The sequence below is a fragment of the Elgaria multicarinata genome, chromosome 17 (assembly GCF_023053635.1).
Source record: "Elgaria multicarinata webbii isolate HBS135686 ecotype San Diego chromosome 17, rElgMul1.1.pri, whole genome shotgun sequence".
In the NCBI taxonomy this organism is placed as follows: domain Eukaryota; kingdom Metazoa; phylum Chordata; class Lepidosauria; order Squamata; family Anguidae; genus Elgaria; species Elgaria multicarinata.
In genome coordinates, this window is record NC_086187.1 from 12197716 (window position 1) to 12222132 (window position 24417).

At 51.4% G+C, this 24417-nt stretch overlaps 1 protein-coding gene across 1 annotated transcript in view; it reads left to right on the top strand.

Moving 5' to 3' along the window:
• The window catches only part of RHOT2 (ras homolog family member T2), a 44313-nt gene that overhangs the window by 4724 nt on the left and 15172 nt on the right, over positions 1-24417 (top strand). The window contains exons 2-9 of the mRNA XM_063142968.1: positions 4615-4673; positions 7536-7617; positions 10481-10524; positions 15721-15774; positions 16353-16405; positions 18083-18191; positions 18565-18666; positions 19350-19448. Coding sequence (XP_062999038.1) covers positions 4615-4673; positions 7536-7617; positions 10481-10524; positions 15721-15774; positions 16353-16405; positions 18083-18191; positions 18565-18666; positions 19350-19448 — 602 coding nt within the window. The remainder of the gene's footprint in view (positions 1-4614; positions 4674-7535; positions 7618-10480; positions 10525-15720; positions 15775-16352; positions 16406-18082; positions 18192-18564; positions 18667-19349; positions 19449-24417) is intronic.

The window sequence follows — 24417 nt, forward strand, 5'->3', positions numbered from 1 at the left end:
ATGTGCAGGGTACAACGTTTCTAGAACGCTGCTGGCTTTTGGAAGTCCCAGGGCTGGTTCACACTTACAGGTGTATCATTTGATTCCTTCAGGCTTGATTATGTTATGGGGGCGGGGCGGGGCGGGGGAACTAGCTCAGCAGTAGAGCCTATGGTCTGCCTAGCGAAGATCCGGATTTATTCTCTGGTTTCTCCAATGCAAATGGGTCTCTCATAAATGCCGAAGACGTTTTCGGTACAAAGAAAAGAGTCAGAAGACCTCCCCTGGTGAGTTTCTGCTAGTCAGAATAGCCGGTACTGGGCTAGCTGAGCCAATGCCGTGGCTGGGTCTAAAGCTGGGGCGTTGAACCTCTTTCAGCAGAATTCAATGTCAGAAAAGCTGGGGGGGGGGGGGGCTGCATTCCAGTGGTGGGCGGGACTAAAGGCAGAACGGGAGGAGCCAAAAAAGCCCCAGCACATTTTAGCTTCAAGCCCTTACTGCCAGTAACGAAACCTTAGGGGAGGCATTTTGACCTTTTAGAACAGGGGGGGAAACTGCACAAAACTACCAAAGGTCTGGTGGTTGGGGGAAAGCCAAGAGGGGCCATTTAGGGAATACCAGATGGCTGGATTTGGCCCCTGGGTGTGAGGTTCTCCACCCCTGATCTAAGGCAGTTTTGTATGTCCTCGCACTCGATGCCTGGCAGCTGAAGGTGGGAACTGGTGGCTCCACTCGAAAGCATGATCTTTGAGGCCATGTGAAAGTCCGAAGGTCTATGATAGAGCCCCCGCCTTACATGCACCCCTAAGAATCAGGATACAGATGCTGCGAGTGCCCCTTCTACACCTGAGACCCTGGAGCACCACTGCCAGCCAGAGCAAAGAGCACTGATCTAGATGGACAATAGGCTTGGCCTGGTAGAAGGCAGTTCCTTCCTATGAAACATCATGGAGGAGAAGGCTATCAATGGCCACCAGTCCCGATGGCTAAGTGCTACCTCCAATATCGGAGGCAGTAAGCCTGGGTTCACCAGTTGCAGGGGAACATGGGCGGGAGGGTGCTGTTGTCCTCTTGCCCTGCTTGTGGGTTTGCTGTGGGCAGCTGGTTGGCCACTGGACTCGATGAACCCTTGGTCTGATCCAGCAGGGCTGCTCTTATGTTCATGTTTGAGCTAAACACAGAGGTCTGCCTTGGCTTTGTCAACAGGGTTGAGCTTGCCTTTATCACAGGCTGGCGCAGCCCGTAAGTGAGGCAGACTTGGCTGTGGGAAGCCTGATAAGTCCGCAGAAGATTGTGGCACCATCTTCTCAAGAGACACTAACTGCAAAGCCCGTCCACACGGTTCAAGCAGCACCTGCACGGGTTAACTGTCTGCATATGCAACTTTGCGCGTCCAGGGCCTTGCTCTCCTCCGTCCTTCCTTGCCATTCCCCCCTTAGGATTTTTGCAGCTGTCTTTATTTTATTTTGTTGGAGAGAGAATAGCCCTCAGGCAGTAGGACAGAGGCACAGTGCCCTGTGTGCTCAGCTTCTTCCTTAACTGCACGCAGTTGTCTCCAAATGTTTCCTCTGGAGAGCCATTGTGGGGACATGTTTGCCTTCAGGAAATCCCCCCCCCCCCCGCCAGTATTTATGTAACCAGAAGGGGAGCAAAAGGACAGATTCCTTCCTCCAAATTTAGTGGGATAGTTGGTCTCCCCCCCCCCCCGCCGCCTTCCTCTCGCTACCCCTCCCAATTCTGGGGGTGCTGCTGTCGCATCCACCTAAATTCTGTACCTGGGATAATGAAAAGAGACCTGAGCGAGCGCCTCTCCCATAGAGGTGTGTTTGCAGTTCCACTGCACAACAGGTGGAACTTAGTCCCTAGAATAGAATTCCAGTGTTCATTTTGGTGGGGGTAAAAAAACGTTGTTTAAAATCACAATCTTTAGACACTGGATCTATAACATTTTTTTTTAAAAGCCCATCAGTGATCGTTTTTAAACGGCCTTGCACTACTCCTGAACGCAAGCGAAAGGCGTCTTTCCCTTTTATTTTAACGAATCCGGGTTTGCACCGTTCCATCTCAGCGATGTAAACATGCAAAGAAGGAACAGCAGTTCCCACTGACCTACATGAGCGGGGTGATTCCATGTGCTCCTTCCTTAAGTTGACTGTGTCTCCGAAAACGGCACTAAGAGCTGCCGGCATTAGGAGCATGTGGCTAAAACAAACTGCTTTTTTCCTTGCTGCTTGTGCTTCAGACAACCTTTTCAAATATTAATAACTTTCCCCCCTAAAAAGCAAACACAGCTGAGTGCCTCCACTTTGCTGAGAGCTGTTCCTATTCCCAAATTTGGCCCGAGGTGCCGTGTATTATTAATTATCAGAGGTCCTTTAAAGATGTGTGTCTGTGTGTGCGTGTGTGTGTGTGTCTGAGAGAGAGAGAGAGAGAATATGATACAGCATATTGGGAACTCTGATGGTTCAGTCCCCAAATGGGAAGCTTCAAGCCATGGCCTTTGTATTGTCCATGCACTTGGGAATGGCTTGATCACAAGAAGGTTACATTTTCCACCAAATCGGCCTTCGCTTGTGTCCCACTGGTGCGATTGCTTGGCTCTTCCAACAGAATGCTTGAGTTCTTTTGGCCATTTTAAACTTCAGCATATGGCTGATGCAGGCCTTGTAAATGAGTTCATAAAAATTGCCAGCCGGCCAGCTTGCCCAGGCTACTAGGCCTGTGTTAGGGGCAATCTTGTGCATATATAGACAGAAAAAAGTCCCTGGCTGGGCAATGCTGCAAATTGTTGGACTTTTTTCAGTCTAGACATGCATAGGATTGCGCCCTTAGTAAATTATTATTATTATTATTATTATTATTATTATTATTATTATTATTTCCTGCCTTTTGTCCAATGCTGGGCCTCAAGGCGGCATTACAAAATTTAAAACATATACATTTAAAACCTATAAATAGAAACTTTAAAAAAGAACACCCAACCTTTCCAGTTTCGAGATGCTGGTTGTGTTCTTTAACCCTTTCCTCCCTCTCCCAGGTAGCACAAAGGTTTTCCTTTGCCCTCCTCTTCCCCGTTCCTTGTGTCTCATATTCTTTCTTTCTCGATTGTGAGCCTACAGGCAGGGTCTTCCCTTTTTCTGTGCACAGTGCCTGGTGCAGATTAGGCGCTTTGATACAGGGCAAAGAATGATGACGAATTGATGGCACATTGTGTAGAATCTCAGGCCTGGGAGCAGGGGGATGCAAATCCAGCCCGCTTGGAGTCCTAGCCAGGACCTCTGAAGTTTCCCAGATGGCCATATCCCCCTTTCCCTGGCACTGCTCCCTTTCCGTTGACTGCTGATCGGTGAATGGGGTGGGCAACCAGAAGTTCTGGCATTCAGTTCCCAGGACTCCTTCCAATTGGCTGCACCAGCAAGGGCTGCTGGGAATTTTAGGCCAGAACATCTGGAAGGACCCAAGTCGCCCTACTCCTCCTTTTGTTGGTTTTGGAGGGGTGTCCCATCCCCCCGCCAATTCTAAAATGGTCACTACGTTCAACATCTAAGGTCCTCCTCCGGGTGCCTACTCCGAGAGAGACTCGGAGTGTGGCAACGAGGGATAGGGCCTTTTCGGTGGTGGCCCCCAAACTGTGGAATGATCTCCCTGATGAGGCTCGCCTGGCGCCAACGCTGCTATCTTTCCGGCGCCAGTTTAAGACTTTCCTCTTTGCCCAGGCATATGGCGGCACATCTTAATCACCCACATGTTTAGTTTTTTAACGGCTTTTAATGTTTTATGTGTGTATGTTCTGTGTTTTAGAATTTTAAATTTTGTATACTTGTTTTTATCTCAATTTTAGAATTTCTGTAAACAGCCCAGTTAAAATGTCTTTCCTAAGGCCACGTTACTGGCAGTAAGAGCTTTATGCTAAACTCTGCTGGTATTTTTGTATATTTTGGGCATTCCTCTTTGGGGCCCCTCCACCACTGGGGTGTGGGGGGGAAACCCGACCAAGGGCTTACCTGAAATGGAATTTGGCTCTTGAGCTGAAAGTGGTTCAGCCAACTCCTCCCCCAAGCTTGCGCTATAAACAATCACATTTCCGTCTTTCTCTAATTTGCGCTCCTGCTTCCCCCCAGTGCTCAGTGTGACACAAAATGTGCATCCAGTCCCCAGTGTTTCGGTAGGAGTGCAGGTGGGCCTCCCCGCATCTTGGTGCCCTAGCCGTTGAATGCAACTCGAGTCAGACTAGGGGACGGCGTGACCTGCAAAGTTGTCCAATCGGTCTGAACGAGAAGCCTCTGCCCCCTCCCCAGTGTCACATACCGTATTTCTTCGATTCTCAGACGCACACTAATTTCAGTACCACCAACAGAAAAAAAGCTTTGATTCTAAGAAATAATAAACGTACCCGCAATTCTAAGACGTGCCCCGTTTTTAGAGAGGGGGAAAAGTGGGTCTTAGAATCGAAGAAATAAGGTATATCAGCCTTCCCCAACTGGGGGCCTTCTGGATGCGTTTGGGATCCCATAATTCCCAGCCAGAGTGGCTATCGGCAGGGCCGCTGTGAGAATACAATGCGCCACACCGGCTTTTCTTAACTTCACAGAGTTCCTGTGACGCTCTTGATTTTTTTCTTTATCTCTCTTGCAGCCCAGGTGGGGAAGACCTCCCTGATCATGGCCCTGGTGGGTGAGGAGTTCCCGGAAGAGGTGAGTGGAAGGGGGCTCCCTTTCCAGTTGGGTTGCGTTAAAATCATAGCATGATGAGCAACCTGCAGCCACAAATGGATCGATTGATTGTTTATATTGGTTCTCTACTGCGTGATATGCTAAACTGTTTACATCCCAAATATATAGAATACAGTATAAAAATCTATGTAAAAACAATCTAAAATAATAAATAAAATGTGTTACAACTAGAACAACAGTAAAACAGGTCAGCAGCATAGACGTGTTTTCCCCATAACAGCAACCCAGACTACAGGTTGACTATGGGTTGTTGTTGAATCATGGGTTGTGGGTATGTGCAATCCCTGAACTGTGGTTCGTTAACCATGAACCGCCCAGAATTTACAACCCAACAACAAACCATGGGTTCTGTTCTTGGGTTCTTTGTGGTTACCAACCTATAGTTAAACCGTAATGCAGGATTCACACATAATGAAAATCCATGATTCAATGACCAGCCACTCCCTTCCGCCTGGGCGAAGCTGTCACGCCCAAGCAGCCTCCTTCCGCCTGGGCAAAGCTGTCACGCCCAAGCAGCCCCCTTCCACCTGGGCAAAGCTGTCACACCCAAGCAGCCCCCTTCCACCTGGGTGAAGCTGTCACGCCCAAGCAGCCCCCTTCCACCTGGGTGAAGCTGTCACGCCCAAGCAGCCCCCTTCCGCCTGGGCGAAGCTGTCACGCTCAAGCAGCCCCCTTCCACCTGGGTGAAGCTGTCACGCCCAAGTAGCCCCCTTCCGCCTGGGCACGCGTAGGCCTCTGGCAGCTGCTACTGAGCGTATTAGTTCGGTGGGACATCCATGGGCACAGAAAAGGCCTCTCTCTGGACATCTGATGCTGGGGGCCATTAGGGGACGGCCAGCCCTGCATCTATGGTTCCCAGGGGCTTTTGGTCGGCCAGATGGACTTTGGGCCTGATCCAGTGAGTCCGTTCTTCTATTCCAGCCTGCTTCGGCTGCCGCTTCCCTGTCCTTTGCAGTGCTGTTTCTTTGGCCAGGAGCGTTCCTCTGGAGCCCTTCTGTGTGTGTGTGCATGCATCTACACGACACTCCCAGCGTCGGCCATCTGTTCAAACCCTCTCAACGCCATCCGGCCTTCCTGCCATTTGCCTCTGAGCCTCGGCAGCCGGCCAAAGCCGCACACACACACACACACACACACACACACACCCTGCTTCTTCCCGTGAGGCCGTGCTTCCCCTCTGCCTGCCCCTCATCCCAGAACCGGAGTCCCTCCGAACCGCAGCGAGCAGATGGTGTCGCCGCCTGTCCCCCTTTTGACCCCCGTGACCCTTGTGCCGTGGGTGCAGTAAGTCTCCCAATCCGGCGCCAGGATCATTCTAAACGCCTTTCCAGCTTCAGGCCCAGGCAAGCGGCTTAACGTTTTCTCTCCCACCTGGGGTGCTTCTGGGTCAGTGGATCAGGTCATCATTGGCCAAGACTTAAGGGGGTGCAGAAGTGCTTTCCGCCAGCCAGAAGGGGAGCAGTTGGGTGCCGTTTGTGGGGCGAGAGCAGGGCCGTGTGTGTTTCACGCTTCTGCTGTCGCCCGACGCAAGCGTAAAATGGACTTCCGTTCAATACACACATACGAGAGGGTTTCCAAGTCTCACCTTTGCATAGCCGGAGCATCCTTTGAGAGGAGACATGCTTATACTCCCTGTTGGTACCCAACATAATCAGGGTCGCCAGGCAGCACTCAGTTCATCAGGCCTCCGCAGAGGAGAAGCGGGGCCGTTCCATCAGCTGTGCTCTCCTCCTCTCCCTGATCTCTTTCCATTTCAGCTGGCCGTTCTAAGAACTACTGTTTAATCCGAGAGTTGCTGCTTGAGTTTGTTTGTTCTTTTTCCTCCTCCTGCCCCATTCCCTTTTCCTTTTGTGTTGCGTCCTTCAGAGCATGAGTTCGATGCTAGGGGACCGTCTTGCTGTGTTAGGTCATAGAATCATAGAATAGCAGAGTTGGAAGGGGCCTATAAAGCCATCCAGTCCAACTCCCTGCTCAATGCAGGAATCCACCCTAAAGCATCCCTGGCAGATGGTTGTCCAGCTGCCTCTTGAAGGCCTCTAGTGTGGGAGAGCCCAGCACCTCCCTAGGTAACTGGTTCCATTGTCATACTGCTCTAACAGTCAGGAAGTTTTTCCTGATGTCCAGCCAGAATCTGGCTTCCTGTAACTTGAGCCCATTGGTCCGTGTCCTGCACTCTGGGATGACTGAGAAGAGATCCTGGCCCTCCTCTGTGTGACTGTATGTAAGCCGCTCTGGGAGCCTTTGGGGCAAAAGCGCAGGATAAACGTGCTTTTGATAAATCAATGGGGGCAAATCCTGACTACATCTCAAGCTGGAGGGGGAACTGAGTAGGTTTCCCAGTGCTCAAATAAGCAGGATAGATGTGCTTTCAATAAATTGATGAGGATGATGCACTCTCCGTACAACTGTAGGATGGCCCAGTCATTATCCCCTCCTTCTCTTCCCCCCTTCATTTTTGCTGAGCCAATCAGAGGTTGGATATCTGGAAATCTCAGCTTTGATTTAAAACAAAACAGTCTTTACAATTGGGGGCAAATCCTGACTTCCTCTCTCTTTAGTAACTGCCTCCTTAATAACTGCCCAGTTATAATTCCCTTCTGCTCTTCCCTTCCTCTTTGCAGAGCCAATCAGGGGTTGGGCTGGTGCATTCTGGGCCGGTCTGCTAAAGCCTGGCTTGGGCGTCTCCTTCTTTGTCGCTTTCTGCTGCAGGGAGCCGGGGGTCCCACCCCTTCTCCATTCGGGGTACGCTTCTCCTCCCCCCCCAACAGCCGCGCACACCTGTTGCTGTCTTGTGCAAACAATCACCTGCCTTTTGCTCCCCAGGTGCCGCCTCGTGCAGAAGAGATCACCATCCCAGCGGACGTCACCCCCGAGAAAGTTCCCACGCACATTGTGGACTACTCAGGTAGGCGTCCCGGGTTGCCTCTTTGCTTTCTTTTCATTCCTAAGCAGCATTTTTAATCCACGTATTTCCCAGCGTAGCCTGGGGGCCGTGCATGCGCTCGCTTTCGCAGAGCCCATCTTCACGTCACTCAGACTGAAGCGGTAGACTTTGGAATTGTCCCACTTCGGGCTGCAAAGGTATAAGTGTGTGCTTGTGTGCTGGCCGTGTCATTTTGTAATTCTCCCACACATTAAAAAACAACAACAGCAACGATTCCCTTCTGCGTGAGAGAGGGAGGTTTAGCATGGCATCCCTGTTGTGCTAGTTTACTACATGCAAGGAGCTTTTCACATGGGCGCACGCTTGGAATCTGAAAAGGTCCCCCACCCTGCAATTTGTCTATTGAGGTGGCAGAGCGAGACAGCAGAATTCTGGGCCGCCACCGCTTCATATTCCAAGTGAGGTGTGTGTATTTATTTATTTTTTAAAAAAGTGCTCCCTGCATGTAGTAAACCAGCACAACAGGGATGCTGTGCTAAGCCTTCCTCTCTCAGGTGCAAAGTTTGCTTAATTTACATGCTGTGTTTGCAGAATTCAGCTATTCTGGGCACTGAACGCGAGGGACGTTGGCACAGAAGTGTGTGTGTGTGAAATCCCATGTTCCTGCTTGGAAGACAGAAGCAGTGTGGCTCTCCCTGCTTGCTCTTGTTTTGCTGGCTCTTGGCAGAAGCCAAGCGCTTCTTGCTTTGCTTCTGCAGTCCCAGAACACCTGGCCATCGGAGCAGAGTGTTCTTTCTAGCAGGCAGGGAGGAAACGAACTCCTGCAGCGGCGGGAGGAGGAGGAGGAGGAGGGCAGACCGCCCTTGCTCTCTCCCTTGCCATGATCATTTTCCTGGCGTGGAAAGGAACCCCCCCACCCCCCCATGGCCCTTAGTCCTCTGCCCCAGCTCAGAGGCCAGGTTGTCTTTCCCCTTGCCTCTCCAGCCCCAAGGCAACCTCGGGCCTGCTTTTCCACAAGGAGTAGTGTGAATCTATTAAATGCATGCAAACGTGCAAAAAGCTAATAATAATAATAATAATAATAATAATAATAATAATAATAATAGATTGCTTTACAGCAGCGGTTCTCAACCTGTGGGTCGCGACCCCTTTGGGGGTCGAACGACCCTTTCACAGGGGTCGCCTAAGACCATCGGAAAACACATATTTCCGATGGTCATTTATTTGTAATTAGAAATAAATATTTCACAATATATAATTACATATTGTTTTTGTGATTAATCACTATGCTTTAATTAGGTTCAATTTGTAACAATGAAACTACATCCTGCATATCAGATATTTACATTACGATTCATAACGGTAGCAAAATTACAGTTATGAAGTAGCAACGAAAATAATTTTATGGTTGGGGGTCACCACAACATGAGGAACTGTATTAAAGGGTCGCAGCATTAGGAAGGTTGAGAACCACTGCTTTACAGGGTGGTTGTACTGAGGAGATGCCTCTAAATCTTTTTGAACTATTATTATTATTATTATTATTATTATTATTATTATTATTATTATTATTATTGCTACATTTTTATACTGCCATAGAGAAAGCTCTCTGGGCTGTTTGCAAAACATTAAAAATCAATATACAAAATTTAAAAACGTAAGGACAGACAGCATACAAAGACAGCCTCCATTTAAATACAACTTTGAGCTCTCAGCCAGACCTAAAGATAGATCTGGGGTCGATTTGAATGTATTTTATGAATCCAAACTATTACATATTAATAATAATATGTATCGGTTTGAATTTGTAACGCCTGCTTGAACGTGCAGAAAGCTTCAGATAGTAATAATATTCCCTGCAACCTCATGCCGTGAAGTAGGAGGACGTCGTACACCCAGGGATGGGGGACAGAAGGCCGGGTGGGGGGGCGGAAATCCGACCCTCCTAGGGTGTCAGTTCTGCCCACGCACCCTCCTCTGACTCCACCCCCTTTGCCCATTTGGGGGTTTCCTGGCTTTTGTGCACTTCCCCCCCCCCCAAACTAAAAGGTTGAAATTCTTCTCCTTTTGCCTATGGTCCCGCCTCCTTTCCCTTCAGCCCCACTCCCTATTGGACGGTATCTCTTCCCCCACCTGCCCCACTTCCACCCTGAGGGCTCCTCTGAAATTTAATTTGGTCCTCGGGTTGAAAGCGTTTCCTGCCCCTACATATTAAGCATCCTTGGTGGATTATTTATTTATTTATTTATTTACAATATTTATATATCACTCCCCGTTGAAAATTTCGGAGCGGTGTACAAGATAAAATAAAATAAAAACAGAATAAAACACTTTAAAATAGATTTTAAAAGAAGCAAAATGTACAGTGAACCGTGGCTGGTCCTTAAGGAAAGGCTTCGTGGAAGAATGACGTTTTCAGGAGGCACCGAAAGGAGTACAAAGTTGGTGCCTGCCTGACCTCCAGAGGCAGGGAATTCCATAGGAATTCCATATTCCATAATTTCCCCCCTCTTGCCTTGAAGATCTCTGTGGAAGGAGGTTTTTCAGTACCCAAGCCGCTTACTCCACCGGCAGACTGCTCCTGCGTTCAGGAGACACTTGCTTAAACCTTAAATCTGTAGCTTGAATAGCCCTGCTGCTTCTCCTAAACCACAAGGAGATGAGTTTGGGGACTGGAGCGACCTCAGCATCGTTCTGACTTTCAGCCGGAGAGCCGAGGCCGGCAAAGAGCAGCCTTTTCCCAAGCGAACTGCAACGGCCTATCAGGAAGCCTAGGTCGTGTGATCCTTGGGTGCTCTGCTGTTCACCCCAAGCGATGCTCCAGCTCACGGGCTGCGTTGGGGAGCAGGGTACCGAAATGCGTAACCTTTTCTTTTCCTTCCAGAATCAGAGCAGACGGAGGAGGAACTCCAGGAGGAGATTGCCAAGGTGAGCCAGGAAAGCGGTCTGGGGGCGGAGGGGTGGGGGCGCTTAGAGCAGCGCCCCCACCCTACCCCGGTGTTTTCAGTGTTGCTCTTAAAGCTCAGCTGGAGCAGGAGAGACACCCCCTCCCTTCGTGAACTCTGCTGAAATCCCTGATAGGGCTTCTTGGGGATTAACATTATCAGTTTTGTTAAGGGCTTGCTTAATCCTTTGCTTGCTTGTAAGCAGCTGTATGTGATTTAACCCAGTGGGTTAAATCAGACTTCAGGGGAAAGGGAGGGACACAGCGCGAGTGTTTATCTTGCGGGCAGGCCCTGAACTTCCACGTGCCAGCTGGGGGAGAGGACCCCCGGAGGCCCAGCGAGCCCTGGACGTGCGCTTCCTTTGCATCAGGAGGAGCGGGGTGCCCAACTGAGGGGCAGGCGTTCCTTTCCCCTGGCAGCGACCTCGTTCAGTGTTTGACAGATGCTTTGACGCCCGGAGCAGGTTTCTTTCTGGACTGCGACGGGAGGCGTGCTTTGCTCTGTACATAACACATCTAGATTTTCTCCCACTGACCCCTGAACAATGCACAGGCCTCCTCCTCACAACGGCAGCGTTGCCCAGTTCCTGTGGCCTCCCAATTTGTGCTGCCCTCCCCCTTGGGTTGGGGGTTGCCGGACTCTGGGTTGGGGGGGGGAAGGATGCTCTTTGGGTGGCTGTGATGCTTCCGAGATTCCCCGGTGCCTCCCAGCTGTAGCACAGGCTGGGCCAGGAGGAAAGCCTGCTGCCTCCCTGGGAATGATGTGTCTGCATGGGGAAGTCATGTGCCTTTCAGTGACGTGTGTGTGTGTGTGTGTGTGATCAATACTGCACATGACCTCTCCACTCCAAGGAGCATGGTTTGGTGAATCCATCTGAGATAGCATCTTGGCTTTTCAGGACACGCATATCCCCTCCCCTGAGAGCGCATCATGGTGTCCTTGAATGTGCGCCCTCTTCTTATGAACATAAGAATGTAAGAAGAGCCCTGCTTGATCAGACTAAGGGTCCATCGAGTCCCAGCATTCCAGCTGCCCAGGGAAAACCCACAAGCAGGACATGGGTGCAACAGCAGCACCCTCCCGTCCCCGTTCTCCAGCCACTGGTGTATTTATTTATTTATTACATTTATATCCCACCTTTTCCCTCCAAGGAACCCAAGGCGGCCTACATAACCCTCCTCCTTTCCATTTTATCCTCACAACAACAACCCTGTGAGGTAGGCTGGGCTGAGAGCCTGTGACTGGCCCAGAGTCACCCAGTGGGTTTCCATGACCAAGTGGGGACTAGAACCCGGATCTCCCGACTCCAACACCATAGCCACTACACCACGCTAGGCACACTGCCTCTGAGACTGGAGACGGCATATAGCCATCGGGACTCGTAGCCGTTGATCCAGGGCTGTGGGTCTGTTGGCAAACCTGGCAAGGGATAAGGCCGGGGCTGGATCCAGGTTTGAGGGGGTCTTGGCCAAAGTGACTGTGGGGGTCCCTTGGGCTTACCTGGCAGCAGCAAGCTCTGAGCTGAATCTAGCTGCCAGTTTTAATTTCCCACGATGCCCCTGAAGCGACGCTACGCGCTTGCATGTCTGCGCCAGAATATCTGCTGGATTGAGGCAAGCGGGTGAGCTAAACAGCCTCTGCCTTTGCAAGGTCTCCTTCTCTGTAGTTTATTTCACCCAGTCCTGCGGGTGGCTGTCGAGGCCTCAGGCCCTGCTGCCCAAGCTCATTTTAAGTGGCGATATCAAGGACTGAACCCGCGCCCTTCTCCTTGAGAAGCCTCTCCTCCTCCTTCCCAGCCGTTGCGTGGACATTCAGGAGGCTCAGAGCACCCTCAGCAAATCCCATCTCAAACCTCGTGCATCGGAGAGATTAAGCGATAAACACGCTCCCCGACGGGGCCTGTGATCCCCCCGCCATCTGCCTTTCCCTGAACTGCTCTTGCGCTGGCACCGCTTCAGCAGAGAGCGGAGCGTCGGAAGGCCGGCAGGAAGATGCCCTGCTTGGGCCGGTGAGGATGAGGCATCGGGAGCGGCCCTCCGCAGGATTCGGACCACGACTCCCAGCATTCCAGGCCAGGGGCCACGCTGGCCGGGCCCTCTGGGAGTTGAAGGCCCAAACATGCAGAAGGCACCAGCCTGGGGGAGGCAGCATTGGGCTTATCGAAGGGGAGGGAAGCACCTTTGCCCCTCTGGTGATTTCTCACCTCTGAGCTGCAACCTGGGATCTTGGAACCATTTCAGGTGGCAAAGATGTTCCTGGTTTGTTTATTTATTTATTTAGTACTTCAAACAATACATCAATACAGAATAAAACAATGCTACATAATACACAATAATATAAAACAAACGTTTGATAACATATATTCTAACTTAATTCTCTTAACATAATCATACTTAACATAAAAGTGCTCCCCCCAACCACGGGATCTTATTCATGTTTCCAAAATCTCATTGCTTCCTCTGGGGGTGTTTCCCCCCTCCCCTTTGATAATACAAATTCTAGAAACTGTTTCCATATTCCCTCAAAGTCATTCATTTTTATCATCCCTCTTCTAACTTTTATATTACATGTTAATTTATCGTTAGTAGCAGTATCCCATATTTCTTTATACCAATCTTCTATAGGATAATCCCCTTGAACCTTCCAGTTCCTAGATATCATTAATCTTGCTGCTGGTAACAAATTCGTTATCAATTCTTTTGTCTCTTGATTACAATTCAGTTCTCCATATAATGATAACAATGCCACTATAGGCAAAGATGTTCCTGGACTTCAACGCTTTCTGTGTGCTGGGAATGTGCGTGTGCGTGTATTTTAAAGGGACAGAGTATTCAAGCAACCCTCTCCTCACCTGCATTTTGTAAACTAACGTGTCGTGGGGAAACATCCTGCACTGTCTATCTATGTACAACAGTTGCTGGGGAACATGGGCAGGAGGGTGCTCTTGGACCCATGTCCTGCTTACGAGTTTCCCATTGGCAGCTGGTGGGCCCCTGTGTGAACAGAGTCCTGGACTAGATGGACCCTCGGTCTGATCCAGCAGGGCTCTTCTCATGTTCTTATGCCCTTGAGTTATCCCTGACAGGCTAGATTTCTATATAAAGGGATCCCAGGGAACTGCCTTATACCAGGTCAAACTCTTTGGCCATATAGCCCTGTATTGTCTACTTTGACTTGTCGTGGGGAGATTTCCGGAGTTTGGGCAGGGCCTTTCACACCATCTGCTACTTGATCCTCCTTTTTACCTAGCAATGGCGAGAATTGATCATGGGTCCTTCTGTGTGCAAAGCTTGAGCTCTCTCTTTCTTTCTGTCTCTCTCAACTACGGTCTCTCCAGAGCAGGGGAGGCTGGTGGCTTCATTGTCATTTGGTCTGTGAATCTGATCTGAGTTTCAGGCAAAACCGGCCAGACCTCTAAAAGAGTTCTCCAAGGTGCTGAACCCTGTGCCCAAAATAAGTTAAGAACATCAGAAGAGCCCTGCTGGATCAGACCGAGGGTCCATCTAGTTCAGCACTCTGTTGTCCAGCTGCCAACCAGGAAACCCAACAGCACCCTCCTGCCCATGTTCCCCAGCAACTGGTTTATACAGACTTACTGCCTCTGCAACTGGAGGTTCAGCACCTTGGATAGCTCCGTTAGAGTTTTGACTGGTTCTGGCTGAAACCCGGACCGGATGTACTGCTCCGTACAGTACATCCGTACAACTTTGCTGCTCCAGAGTTGCCCATTCAAAGAGACAACCTTCCCCATTCTTCCTGCTTGCAGCTGGAAACTATAAAAACCAGCAGAAGCTTTTCCAGTGGGTTCTGCTAACTAAAAGGACAATCCTGTGCAGAGGCTACTTTTCTACCGAAGAGACAGAAGCCGCCTGACCTTCACCTGGTCTTACAGCATACAGAGAGTTTTATTTGAACCTCCCAATTATCACACCACCACCCTGTGTGGCCAGACATGGTGGAATCCAGGAACAGTGCTACTTCTTGGTCCTACCGCTCAGCTCATGGCCTTCCAGATGTTTTGTCCTACATCTCCCATCATCCCTCATCCTTGGCTAAGGCTGATGGGAATTGGAGGCAACCATTTCTGGAGGGCCACAAATTGCCGAGCCCTGGGCTAAACCACACAGCTGACTGACCTTAGCGACAAACATGCCTTTGAGCATGACCGGGGGAACGACAGCTGTGGATGACAGAGTTGGTGAGCTCAAGGACAGGGCCCCTGCTTCGCACGCAGAAGGCCCCAGGTTCGATTCCCGGCATCTCCAGGGAGGGCTGGAAAAACGCCTGCCTGAAACCCCGAAGAGCCGCTGCTGCCAGTCAGTGTTGACAGTACTGGGCTAGATGGACCACGGTTCTAACCCAGTATGAGGCCGCTTCCTATGTCCAATTTCAGTTTATCTCCTGCCCTAGCCGGAGCGTTGGGTGGAGGACATTGGGTTTGGGCCAGGATTCAAACCTCTACAGGGCCTGCCTCTCTCTTTCTCTCTCTGTGCCTAGCCTACCTCGCAGGGTTGTTGTCAAGATAATGGGGAGTGGCTGCAGTTCAGTGGTAGGTCCCAGGTTTGATCCCCGGCATCTCCAGGGGATCCGCCTGAATCCCTGAAGAGTTGCTGCCAGTCAGTGTCGACAATACCAGGCCTTAGATCAGTGGTTCTCAACCTTCCTAATGCCGCGACCCTTTAATACAGTTCCTCATGTTGTGGTGACCCCCAACCATAAAATTATTTTCGTTGCTACTTCATAACAGTAATTTTGCTACTGTTATGAATCGTAATGTAAATATCTGATATGCAGGATGTATTTTCATTGTTACAAATTGAACTTAATGAAAGCATAGGGATTAATCACAAAAACAATATGTAATTATACATTGTGAAATATTTATTTCTAGTTACAAATAAATGACCATCGGAAATACGTGTTTTCCGATGGTCTTAGGCGACCCCTGTGAAAGGGTCGTTCGACACCCCCCAAAGGGGTCGTGACCCACAGGTTGAGAACCACTGCCTTAGATGGACCCACGATCTGACTCCGTATGAGAGAGCTTCCGATCTTCTGTGACGGTTGCACAGCCCGAGAAAGGCCGGCTTCACCCACCCCTTTCTCTACCCGTCTCCCATCCTGGAGCCGCAGTTTCTGCATGGTCCTAAGAGCCTTGTCCCCCTTTGCTCCCTTGCAGGCCAACGTGGTGTGCATGGTGTACGACGTCACGGAGGAGGCCACCATTGACAAGGTAAAGGCCGTTGTGCCCATTGTGAGTTTTGTCCCCCTCCGCCCCCCCCCCCCCAGACATGTTGAACCCGCTACTGTGCTGCGGCTCAACACTCCCCTGCTAATGGCCTTCATGGACGGCAGCCTTTGCAGGATGGGAAGACGTTGCAGCTTATGGACTCATGCCGGCTCTCTTCTGTTGCTCTTCAGGCACCTGCTCACAGTAGCCTGGATTGCATGGATCTCGCATGATTTGGGGGGGGGGGGGCGGAGGAGGCTGGCACTTTTGGGGGGAGGAGCAGGGGGGATGTGTAGCCTTTGGGTGACTTCCAGCCTCTCCAGGGTCTTGTCATGCACGGGCTCCCCGCTCCGGCATTTTGTTTGACGATGTAGTGGGCTCTCCCACCTTAGAGGCATTCAAGAGGCAGCTGGACAGCCCTCTGTCGGGGATGCTTTAAGATGCTTTAAGGTGGATTCCTGCAATGAGCAGGGGGTTGGACTCACTGGCCTTAATAGGCCCCTTCCAACTCTATGATTCTATGTTTCTTTGCTGTGTCCTCCATCCCACTTCCTCGCTTTTCCTTTCGTTCTGCCCATCAGATTCGGACAAAATGGATTCCGATGGTGAACGGTGGAGCTGAAAAGTGTTCCAGGTACCCCCATATCCAGCAGGACGGGGCCGCTGTAGCTTCCTCATTTCTGAGTCCCCGTTGCTCCCTGCTTTGTAGGGGACTCGTTGCCCCTGTGTTTAAAGGGTGTGGAATTCTACGCCGGCAGCAGGCTGAGCTCTGGTTCCCACAAAGAACAGCAGACGCGGGGGGAAACCGGTTCCTACTCAATGCACTTCAGAGGAGTTTTCACAGCGATGACTTCAGTTCTTCCCCTTGGACGTAACGCTTCGGAATCTCGTCAGATCGTTGGGTCTGTCGGGGCCAGTATTCCCCACCCCTCCCTTCCCCAACCTGGTGTCTGCTGGATGCGTTGGACTACAATTCCCATCCTTGTGCTGGCTGAGGATGATGGGAGCTGTCCCATTGTGCCGGTCGGCAGTACCGTAAGGTCTGGGAAAGCGGTCTTTCCCCAGCCTTTGTACTTTTAACTGGAGAAGCTTGGGATTGAACCCGGGACCCTTCTGCACGTGGGGCATCTGCTTTAGTAGTGAGCCCCATCCTAGTAAACATGCTAATTTTGTCCATGCGCGCGTCTACCTAACAAGGATTGGGGCTGCTTGCATGGATGGAAAACCGCCCAGAGAGCCTCAGCTATTGGGCGGTATAGAAATGTGATGAATAAATAAAAGCTAGGGTTGGGTCTACAGCACATTTCTCAGTGGCAAAGCACTCACTTTGGGCATGTCTACACCAGCCCTATGTCCAGGGATCATCCCGGGATCGTTCCTGTACATCCAAATGCCACACAGGGGATCCCGGGAGCAGGCAGGGATAACCCTTAGGTGTAGAACGGGCCTTTGTGCGCGTAATACCCAGGATTCACTCTAGGAATGGGTAAATCTGTCTGTTTTAGTTCCCCGTCTATCCAACCTTAAATTCCTCCTATCCTATTTCCATATCAGTTTGCAGATTTTTTCAAATATATGTCCACACAAAGCTGTGTATGCTTTTTTGGGGGGTGCCCTTCTCCTAATAGATGCGTTTTTGTATGCAATGTGGCCTGATATATGCATTTTTTGCAAGCGCCTTTCCAGAACACCTTGCATTTTTGTACATTATTTTCACAAATATATACATTTTTCTACGTGCCGTCCCTGAATATGCATACTCTGCGTTGCAGAGTGCTGGAGAAGCACAAGTAACTGCCTTTCAGCTTGCACATCCTGGTTTGGGAAACACAAATTAGGTCAGCCTGCCAGCCGACGTCCGTGTGCCGCTTTTCCTCTTCAAAACCTTTCCCTAAGAGTCATTGACCTGCAAACTGAACACAGTTCTCCCACATCCCTAATTCAGTCCCCATCGTCCCCAGTTAATGCATTTCATAGGGTGAAAATTCACTGCACAGACAAAACTAGGCCGTCTGGGAGAAGGCTTAGCTGACAAACTCTTCTCCCTGCATTCTAGCTTTCTGGGTGCAGGGAGGGTTTCTTTAAATGCTGGAGCAGTCAGTCATGCCAACCATCTGCTATCAATGTGAGTCAAGTCCTAAATGACACAAAGCATTTTTTTAAAAAAAATGGCAGACCTGAATTTTCAGATCCCACCTCACCCCTTTTCAAGTTGGACAATTTGGGTCGCCTTGGCCCAGACGGGCCAGAATTGCAGCCGGCCAGAATCCATACGCTGCTCCTCCTCTTCAGAACCTCCTCTCTTTTCTAGGATCCCCATCATCCTTGTGGGAAACAAGTCTGACATGCAGAACGGGAGCTCCATGGAAACCATTTTGCCCATCATGAATCAGTTCTCGGAGATCGAGACCTGTGTGGAGGTGCGAAACGTCTCGGGAGTCTTGGGGGGTGGGCAGGAGAGAAGTTTCTGTAATCCTCAGCCGCCTTCCCCCGACCGGGTGCCCTGCAGATGTGTTGGACTGCAATTCCCATCATCCACAGATAGTGGTCCTTCTCTGCTGTCACCAGCTCAGAATTCTCCTCCTGGGTGGGAGTTAAACAAAGTATCTCCTTCTGGGATGACTTCTAGCCTTGAGTCCGTGGGCCTTTCTCCGTGTCTTGCCTGGAAAAGAAAGCTGGGACCGTTTCCTTGCACTAAGTGTTGTTTTTATTGGCCAAACGTTCCTCTCCCGCTTTCTAGTCACTGAATTAGCTTCTCTTTCTCTCTCTCTCCCCCTCACCTGTCTGCACCAGTGTTCTGCAAAGAACCTGAAGAACATCTCTGAGCTCTTCTACTATGCCCAGAAGGCTGTCCTGCACCCAACAGCCCCTCTGTATGACCCAGAGGAGAAGCAGGTAGGATGCTTCATCTCAGAGCCATGACTAGAAGGTTTCCGGGCCCTGAGGGGAGACCCACAATGTCAGGTTGTAAGGAGCCACCTTCTGGGATTCTTGAAACATTGGGTAGGACTTCCTGATGGTACAAGCCAAGCTGTTTGACAGTGGAGCACCCTGCCTAAGAAGGTGGTGGGACACTCCTTCGGTAGAGGAGTAGAGGTGGGAGGGGCCGCCTGTCAGGGATGGCATAGTGGTGGACTTCCTGCGTTGGCAGGGGTTAGATTACATGACCTTTAAGGTCCCTTTCAGCTGCATGATTCTACATCTCATTGGAGGATGTTCCGTCGTGCCCCAGGGAAGTTCCCATTGCTAAGCCCTGGGAGAGAGGCATTCCAACCTACTCGAGTGGAGAACACACTGCCCAAACCCTGGGAAGTGATGGGTGGATGGGTGAAAGGGGGCGGGGCCAAGGGAAGGGTGGGGTCACCTGGGGGTACCAGGAAAACTGGATTTGGCCTCTGGGGCTGAGCTTCCCCGCCTCTGTCCTAGATAGTCTGAGCAGCAGCTTGGATGGACTCTCTCTCCCTCTGCCTGTGATAGGGGCATTCTGGGAAACGGAGGGGTGGGGGCTGTCTCAAAGGGCCTGCTTTCCTAAATTGCGCCTTCCTAATTCTACCTATGCCTCCCCCCCGAACCCCCAGCTGCGGCCGGCGTGCGCACGAGCGCTCACTCGGATTTTCAACATGTCTGACCAGGATAACAACCAGATCCTAAGCGACGAGGAGCTGAACTATTTCCAGGTACGTTTCCGGGTGGCACGTTCTGGGCTGGGCGGAGGACCAGCTGGAAATCTGTGTTGTGCATTTGGGATCTGTCTCTGTAATTCTGAATCCAGCGGCCCGTTTAAACAGGAGGGGTTTCTAGTAGGGATGTGCTCCGCTTCTAATCGGACTGGCGAATTAGAAGCGGAGCGGGGTGCTTCGCCTCCCCTTAAAGCGGAGGCGAAGAGGATTGGGGGGCCGGCGGAGCGTTGCGAAGAGGATCGAGGTGAAGGCGGATCCTTCGCCTCGGTCCGGAGCTCCGCAAGAAGGTTAAGTGGGGTTAACGGGCCCTGCCGCTGTCGCTGTCGCCCATGCGGCGACAGCAGCAGGGCCCGGTAAACCCCCCTCCCTCCTCTCCCTTACCTGCGTCCGTCTGCGGTCCCTCGGCTTCTTCAATTGAGCCTGCGGCTCAACCAGGAAGTCTAGGCTGCACTTGCAGCCCAGACTTCCTGTTTGAACCACGGGCTCAATTGAAGAAGCCGAGGGACTGCGGACAGACGCAGGTAAGGCCCGCCCTCCCCCTTGGTCTCTGCAGGTAAGGGAGAGGAGGGAGGGGGCCTTACCTGGCGCCACTCCCCTCCACTGCGGAGCTCCGATTCGGAGCCAGAGCTCCGCGGCGAAGAGGAGTGGACTATGGGCGGAGCGGAGCGGGCCGATCCGAAATTTTCGGATCGGCCCGCGGGGCGGAGCGGGGAGTCCGTGCACACCCCTAGTTTCTAGCCGTTACGCTCAGAGCAAAGCTAGAAAACCAGCCTGCTGCGCCTGCTGAAAGACTCAGAAACCAGAAGGCTTTGGGGGGGGGGGAGGTGTTTGGGGCACAGGTCCAACTCTGTCTGTCCTCCTTCCTGGGCTCCAAGTCTAGACTCTCAGATTAGTAAAGCCGGAAAGGAACGTCATCAGCAAGAACTCTCCCTTGGCGATAGTTTCAACCGATATAGCTTTTCTCTCTCCTCTGCTACGCTCAAGGCAGCTTGTCAGTCGATAAGCTACAGGGACCATAAATTCCACTTAGCATTTAAGGGTTCAAACCTCTTCGCGTGCATTATCTCAGCAGTCCTGCAAAGTCGGTTGGTATTATTGCCCCACATTGCAGATGAGGAGCGTGTTCGTGTTGTGAGCTGAGAGGTCTCGCCCAGAACCACAAACTCCTTAAAGGTACTTCTCGAGTTTGTGGCTTGGGGTGAAACTTCCCGGCTCTCGACCTGAGCCGCTTCAGTTCAAGCATCTTTAGGAACGTCAGAAGCTGCCTTATACTGAGTCATCTAGCCCAGTATTTATTTTATTTATTTAAGGATTTTTATGCCGCCATTCAGCTGAAAAAGGCTCTCACGGCGGCTTACAAAAGTATTTCTTGACAGTCCCTGCCCACGGGCTTACAATCTAAAAGACATGACACAAAAGGAAAGGGGATTGGGAGGGAGGAGGAGGAGGGGGAAAAGGAAAGCAAATTCAGGCACTACAATCTTAGTTGCAAAGTTCAGCAGTTACAGTTGACAGCAGGAGGGAGGGGGCTCTCAGCTGGAGCTGGACCCAGGCACGGTGGAGAGGTGCCTGGCTGCTGCTTCCTCCCTCACTGGTGGCCTCTGCAGAGACAGTTGATAGCAGGAGGGAGGGGGCTCTCAGCTGGAGCTGGACCCAGGCACGGTGGAGAGGTGCCCGGCTGCTGCTTCCTCCCTCACTGGTGGCCTCTGCAGAGACAGTTGGTAGCAGGAGGGAGGGGGCTCTCAGCTGGAGCTGGACCCAGGCACGGTGGAGAGGGGCCTGGCTGCTGCTTCCTCCCTCACTGGTGGCCTCTGCAGAGACAGTTGGTAGCAGGAGGGAGGGGGCTCTCAGCTGGAGCTGGACCCAGGCACGGTGGAGAGGTGCCTGGCTGCTGCTTCCTCCCTCACTGGTGGCCTCTGCAGAGACAGTTGATAGCAGGAGGGAGGGGGCTCTCAGCTGGAGCTGGACCCAGGCACGGTGGAGAGGTGCCCGGCTGCTGCTTCCTCCCTCACTGGTGGCCTCTGCAGAGACAGTTGGTAGCAGGAGGGAGGGGGCTCTCAGCTGGAGCTGGACCCAGGCACGGTGGAGAGGTGCCTGGCTGCTGCTTCCTCCCTCACTGGTGGCCTCTGCAGAGACAGTTGATAGCAGGAGGGAGGGGGCTCTCAGCTGGAGCTGGACCCAGGCACGGTGGAGAGGTGCCCGGCTGCTGCTTCCTCCCTCACTGGTGGCCTCTGCAGAGACAGTTGGTAGCAGGAGGGAGGGGGCTCTCAGCTGGAGCTGGACCCAGGCACGGTGGAGAGGGGCCTGGCTGCTGCTTCCTCCCTCACTGGTGGCCTCTGCAGAGACAGTTGGTAGCAGGAGGGAGGGGGCTCTCAGCTGGAGCTGGACCCAGGCACGGTGGAGAGGTGCCCGGCTGCTGCTTCCTCCCTCACTGGTGGCCTCTGCAGAGACAGTTGATAGCAGGAGGGAGGGGGCTCTCAGCTGGAGCTGGACCCAGGCACGGTGGAGAGGGGCCTGGCTGCTGCTTCCTCCCTCACTGGTGGCCTCTGCAGAGACAGTTGGTAGCAGTAGTAGTATTGTCAACACTGACTGGCAGCAGCGGCTCTCCAAGGTCTCAGGTGGGATCCTTTCCTTGCCCTACCTGGAGAAGCCGGGGGTTGAATCTGGGACTTTCTGCATGCCAAGTATGTGCTCTACCACACTGAGCTACGGCCCCCTCCCCAAGAAAGAAAAAGAAGCAGATCCATGCCTCCCCATGGATGGGCACCCCAGGCTGGAAATAAACGTTACTGCTACTGTCTCATGGTTTAAGTCCGATGCAGACTTTGGTCTAATCCATCAAAGTTCTAACCTAGCCAGCTGCTGGAGGCCTCCATGAGGGCGGACATTTCTGCATTAGCCTCAGGATGATCCATTCCTGGACTCGCATCACCCATTGGACGGTTCTTCCTGCTGTTCGCACAGAATCCTGTTTGGCTCCTGCTTTAGTCACTTGTTCTCCTGCCTTTTCTGCAGCCAGAGCTGTGGCACACGTGGTGTCTGCTGCAGTAGCCAAACAGGATCGCTGCTGCTTCTGATTGGTGAAATGATTCTGCCATTCTTCGCGCAAGACTGTCAGAATTGGTTCTCAATCCCAATTCTTGGCAGACACAAATTCTACAGCATGAGTAAACCTTGGAAATGTACACATTTTGCTTGATTTATTATTGGGGTGTGTGGGAAGGGGGAGACAAGGTGCGACACTGAAGTCTTAGCCGGCCCCTCCCTCTGCATCTGAGATTTCAGCAGCCACAGTTGTCATGTTTTCATAAGGGCCAGAAACTTGCTCTGTGCGCATTTGGGTGTGCATGTTCTTCCCCCATCCTCCCAAAACTGAGACTGAATCCTGGCAAGACGGAAGCCCTGTGGGTGAGCGGTTCCTGAGTCCCGGAGACAGGCTCATTGCCTGTTCTGGATGGGGTTGCTCTGCCTCTGAAAGAACAGGTTCGTAGTTTGGGGGTACTCTTAGACCCATTTCTGTCGTTGGAGGCTCAAATAGCCGCCACGGCTCGGAGTGCCTTTTACCATCTTCGGTTGGTTCGCCAACTACGGCCTCTCCTGGACAGGGATAGCTTGGCCACAGTGGTATAGGCATTGGTAACCTCAAGGTTGGATTACTGCAACGCACTCTATGTGGGGCTGCCCTTGAAGCTGCTCCAGAAGCTGGAGCTAGTGCAGAATGCTGCAGCTCGGCTGTTGTCTGGAGCTGCCCCTTTCCAGCATGTAACGCCTCTGCTGAGGGAACTGCACTGGCTGCCTATTCGCTACCGGGCCAGGTTTGAGGTTCTTGTACTTGTGTACAAAGCCCTAAACAACTTGGGACCAGGATACCTGAGAGAGCTCTGCCTTCTCCCTTACCAACCTGCCCGGTCACTGAGGTCATCCGAGGGCCTGCTCCTGGTGGTTCCACCTAGATCCATCCTCCGATTGGAATCCACCAGGGGAAGAGCCTTCAGCGTGGTGGCCCCCCTCCTGTGGAATTCCCTGCCTCTGGAGGTCAGGCAGGCGCCAACCTTGTACTCCTTTCGGCGCCTCCTGAAAACATCTTTATTCCAAGAAGCCTTTCTTTAACATGCAGCCTTGGATTTCTGTTATTGCTTCTTTTAAATTTTGTTTTAACTGTTTTTATTCTGTTTTTATTTTCATTTTACCTTGTACACCGCTCCGAAATTTTTCAATGGGGAGCAGTATATAAATATTCTAAATAAATAAAATAAATAAAAAGGCGTTGCAGTAGCACAGAAAAGTGGCAGGATGTGGTTTGGGGCACAAAATTCAGCTTCCTGAAAACCTCTGCTTTTTTTCCTTTTCCTTTCCATAAACTAAGCAAGTTTCTAGTCCATATGGGTGCAAATATATGCTTTTAAAATGTGTGGGCAAAGCCTGCTGAAATCTCAGCAGCTGTTTGGCTACCGGAATAAGATTTCCATATGTGTGTGTGTGTTTCCAGTGCAGTCTGTTCCTCATTTCATCTCCCCACAACCAGAAAAGTTAAGAGTAACACATGCAAAGAAAGCATGACCTTTATGATTTATGGAGATCTTGTCACTGAGCTCCTTAATTTGTGTTAGTACTGAGTACGCACAGTCCTGTTCAGCGTAGGTACAGAAAGCAACTGAGACCTGTCCTCTTAAATGCAGCCCTTCAAGGATTTCAGGAGTGGGCAACTTGTGGCTCTCCAGATGTTTTGATCTACAGCTCAGCATTGGTTGTGCTGACCAGGACTGATGGCAGTTGTAGGCCAAAACAACTGGAGGGGGCTACAAGTTGCCCACATCCTGGAGTATTTGAAGGGTTGCTATGAAGTCACCTCTGGGTCTTCTGCAAGCTCAGCAAATCTAGCTTTCCCCCACCTTTCTCCATATTCTCCAGACTTCTCTGTGTGGTCGCTGCTCTCCTGTGGATGATTTTTCTTTTCTAAAGTAAA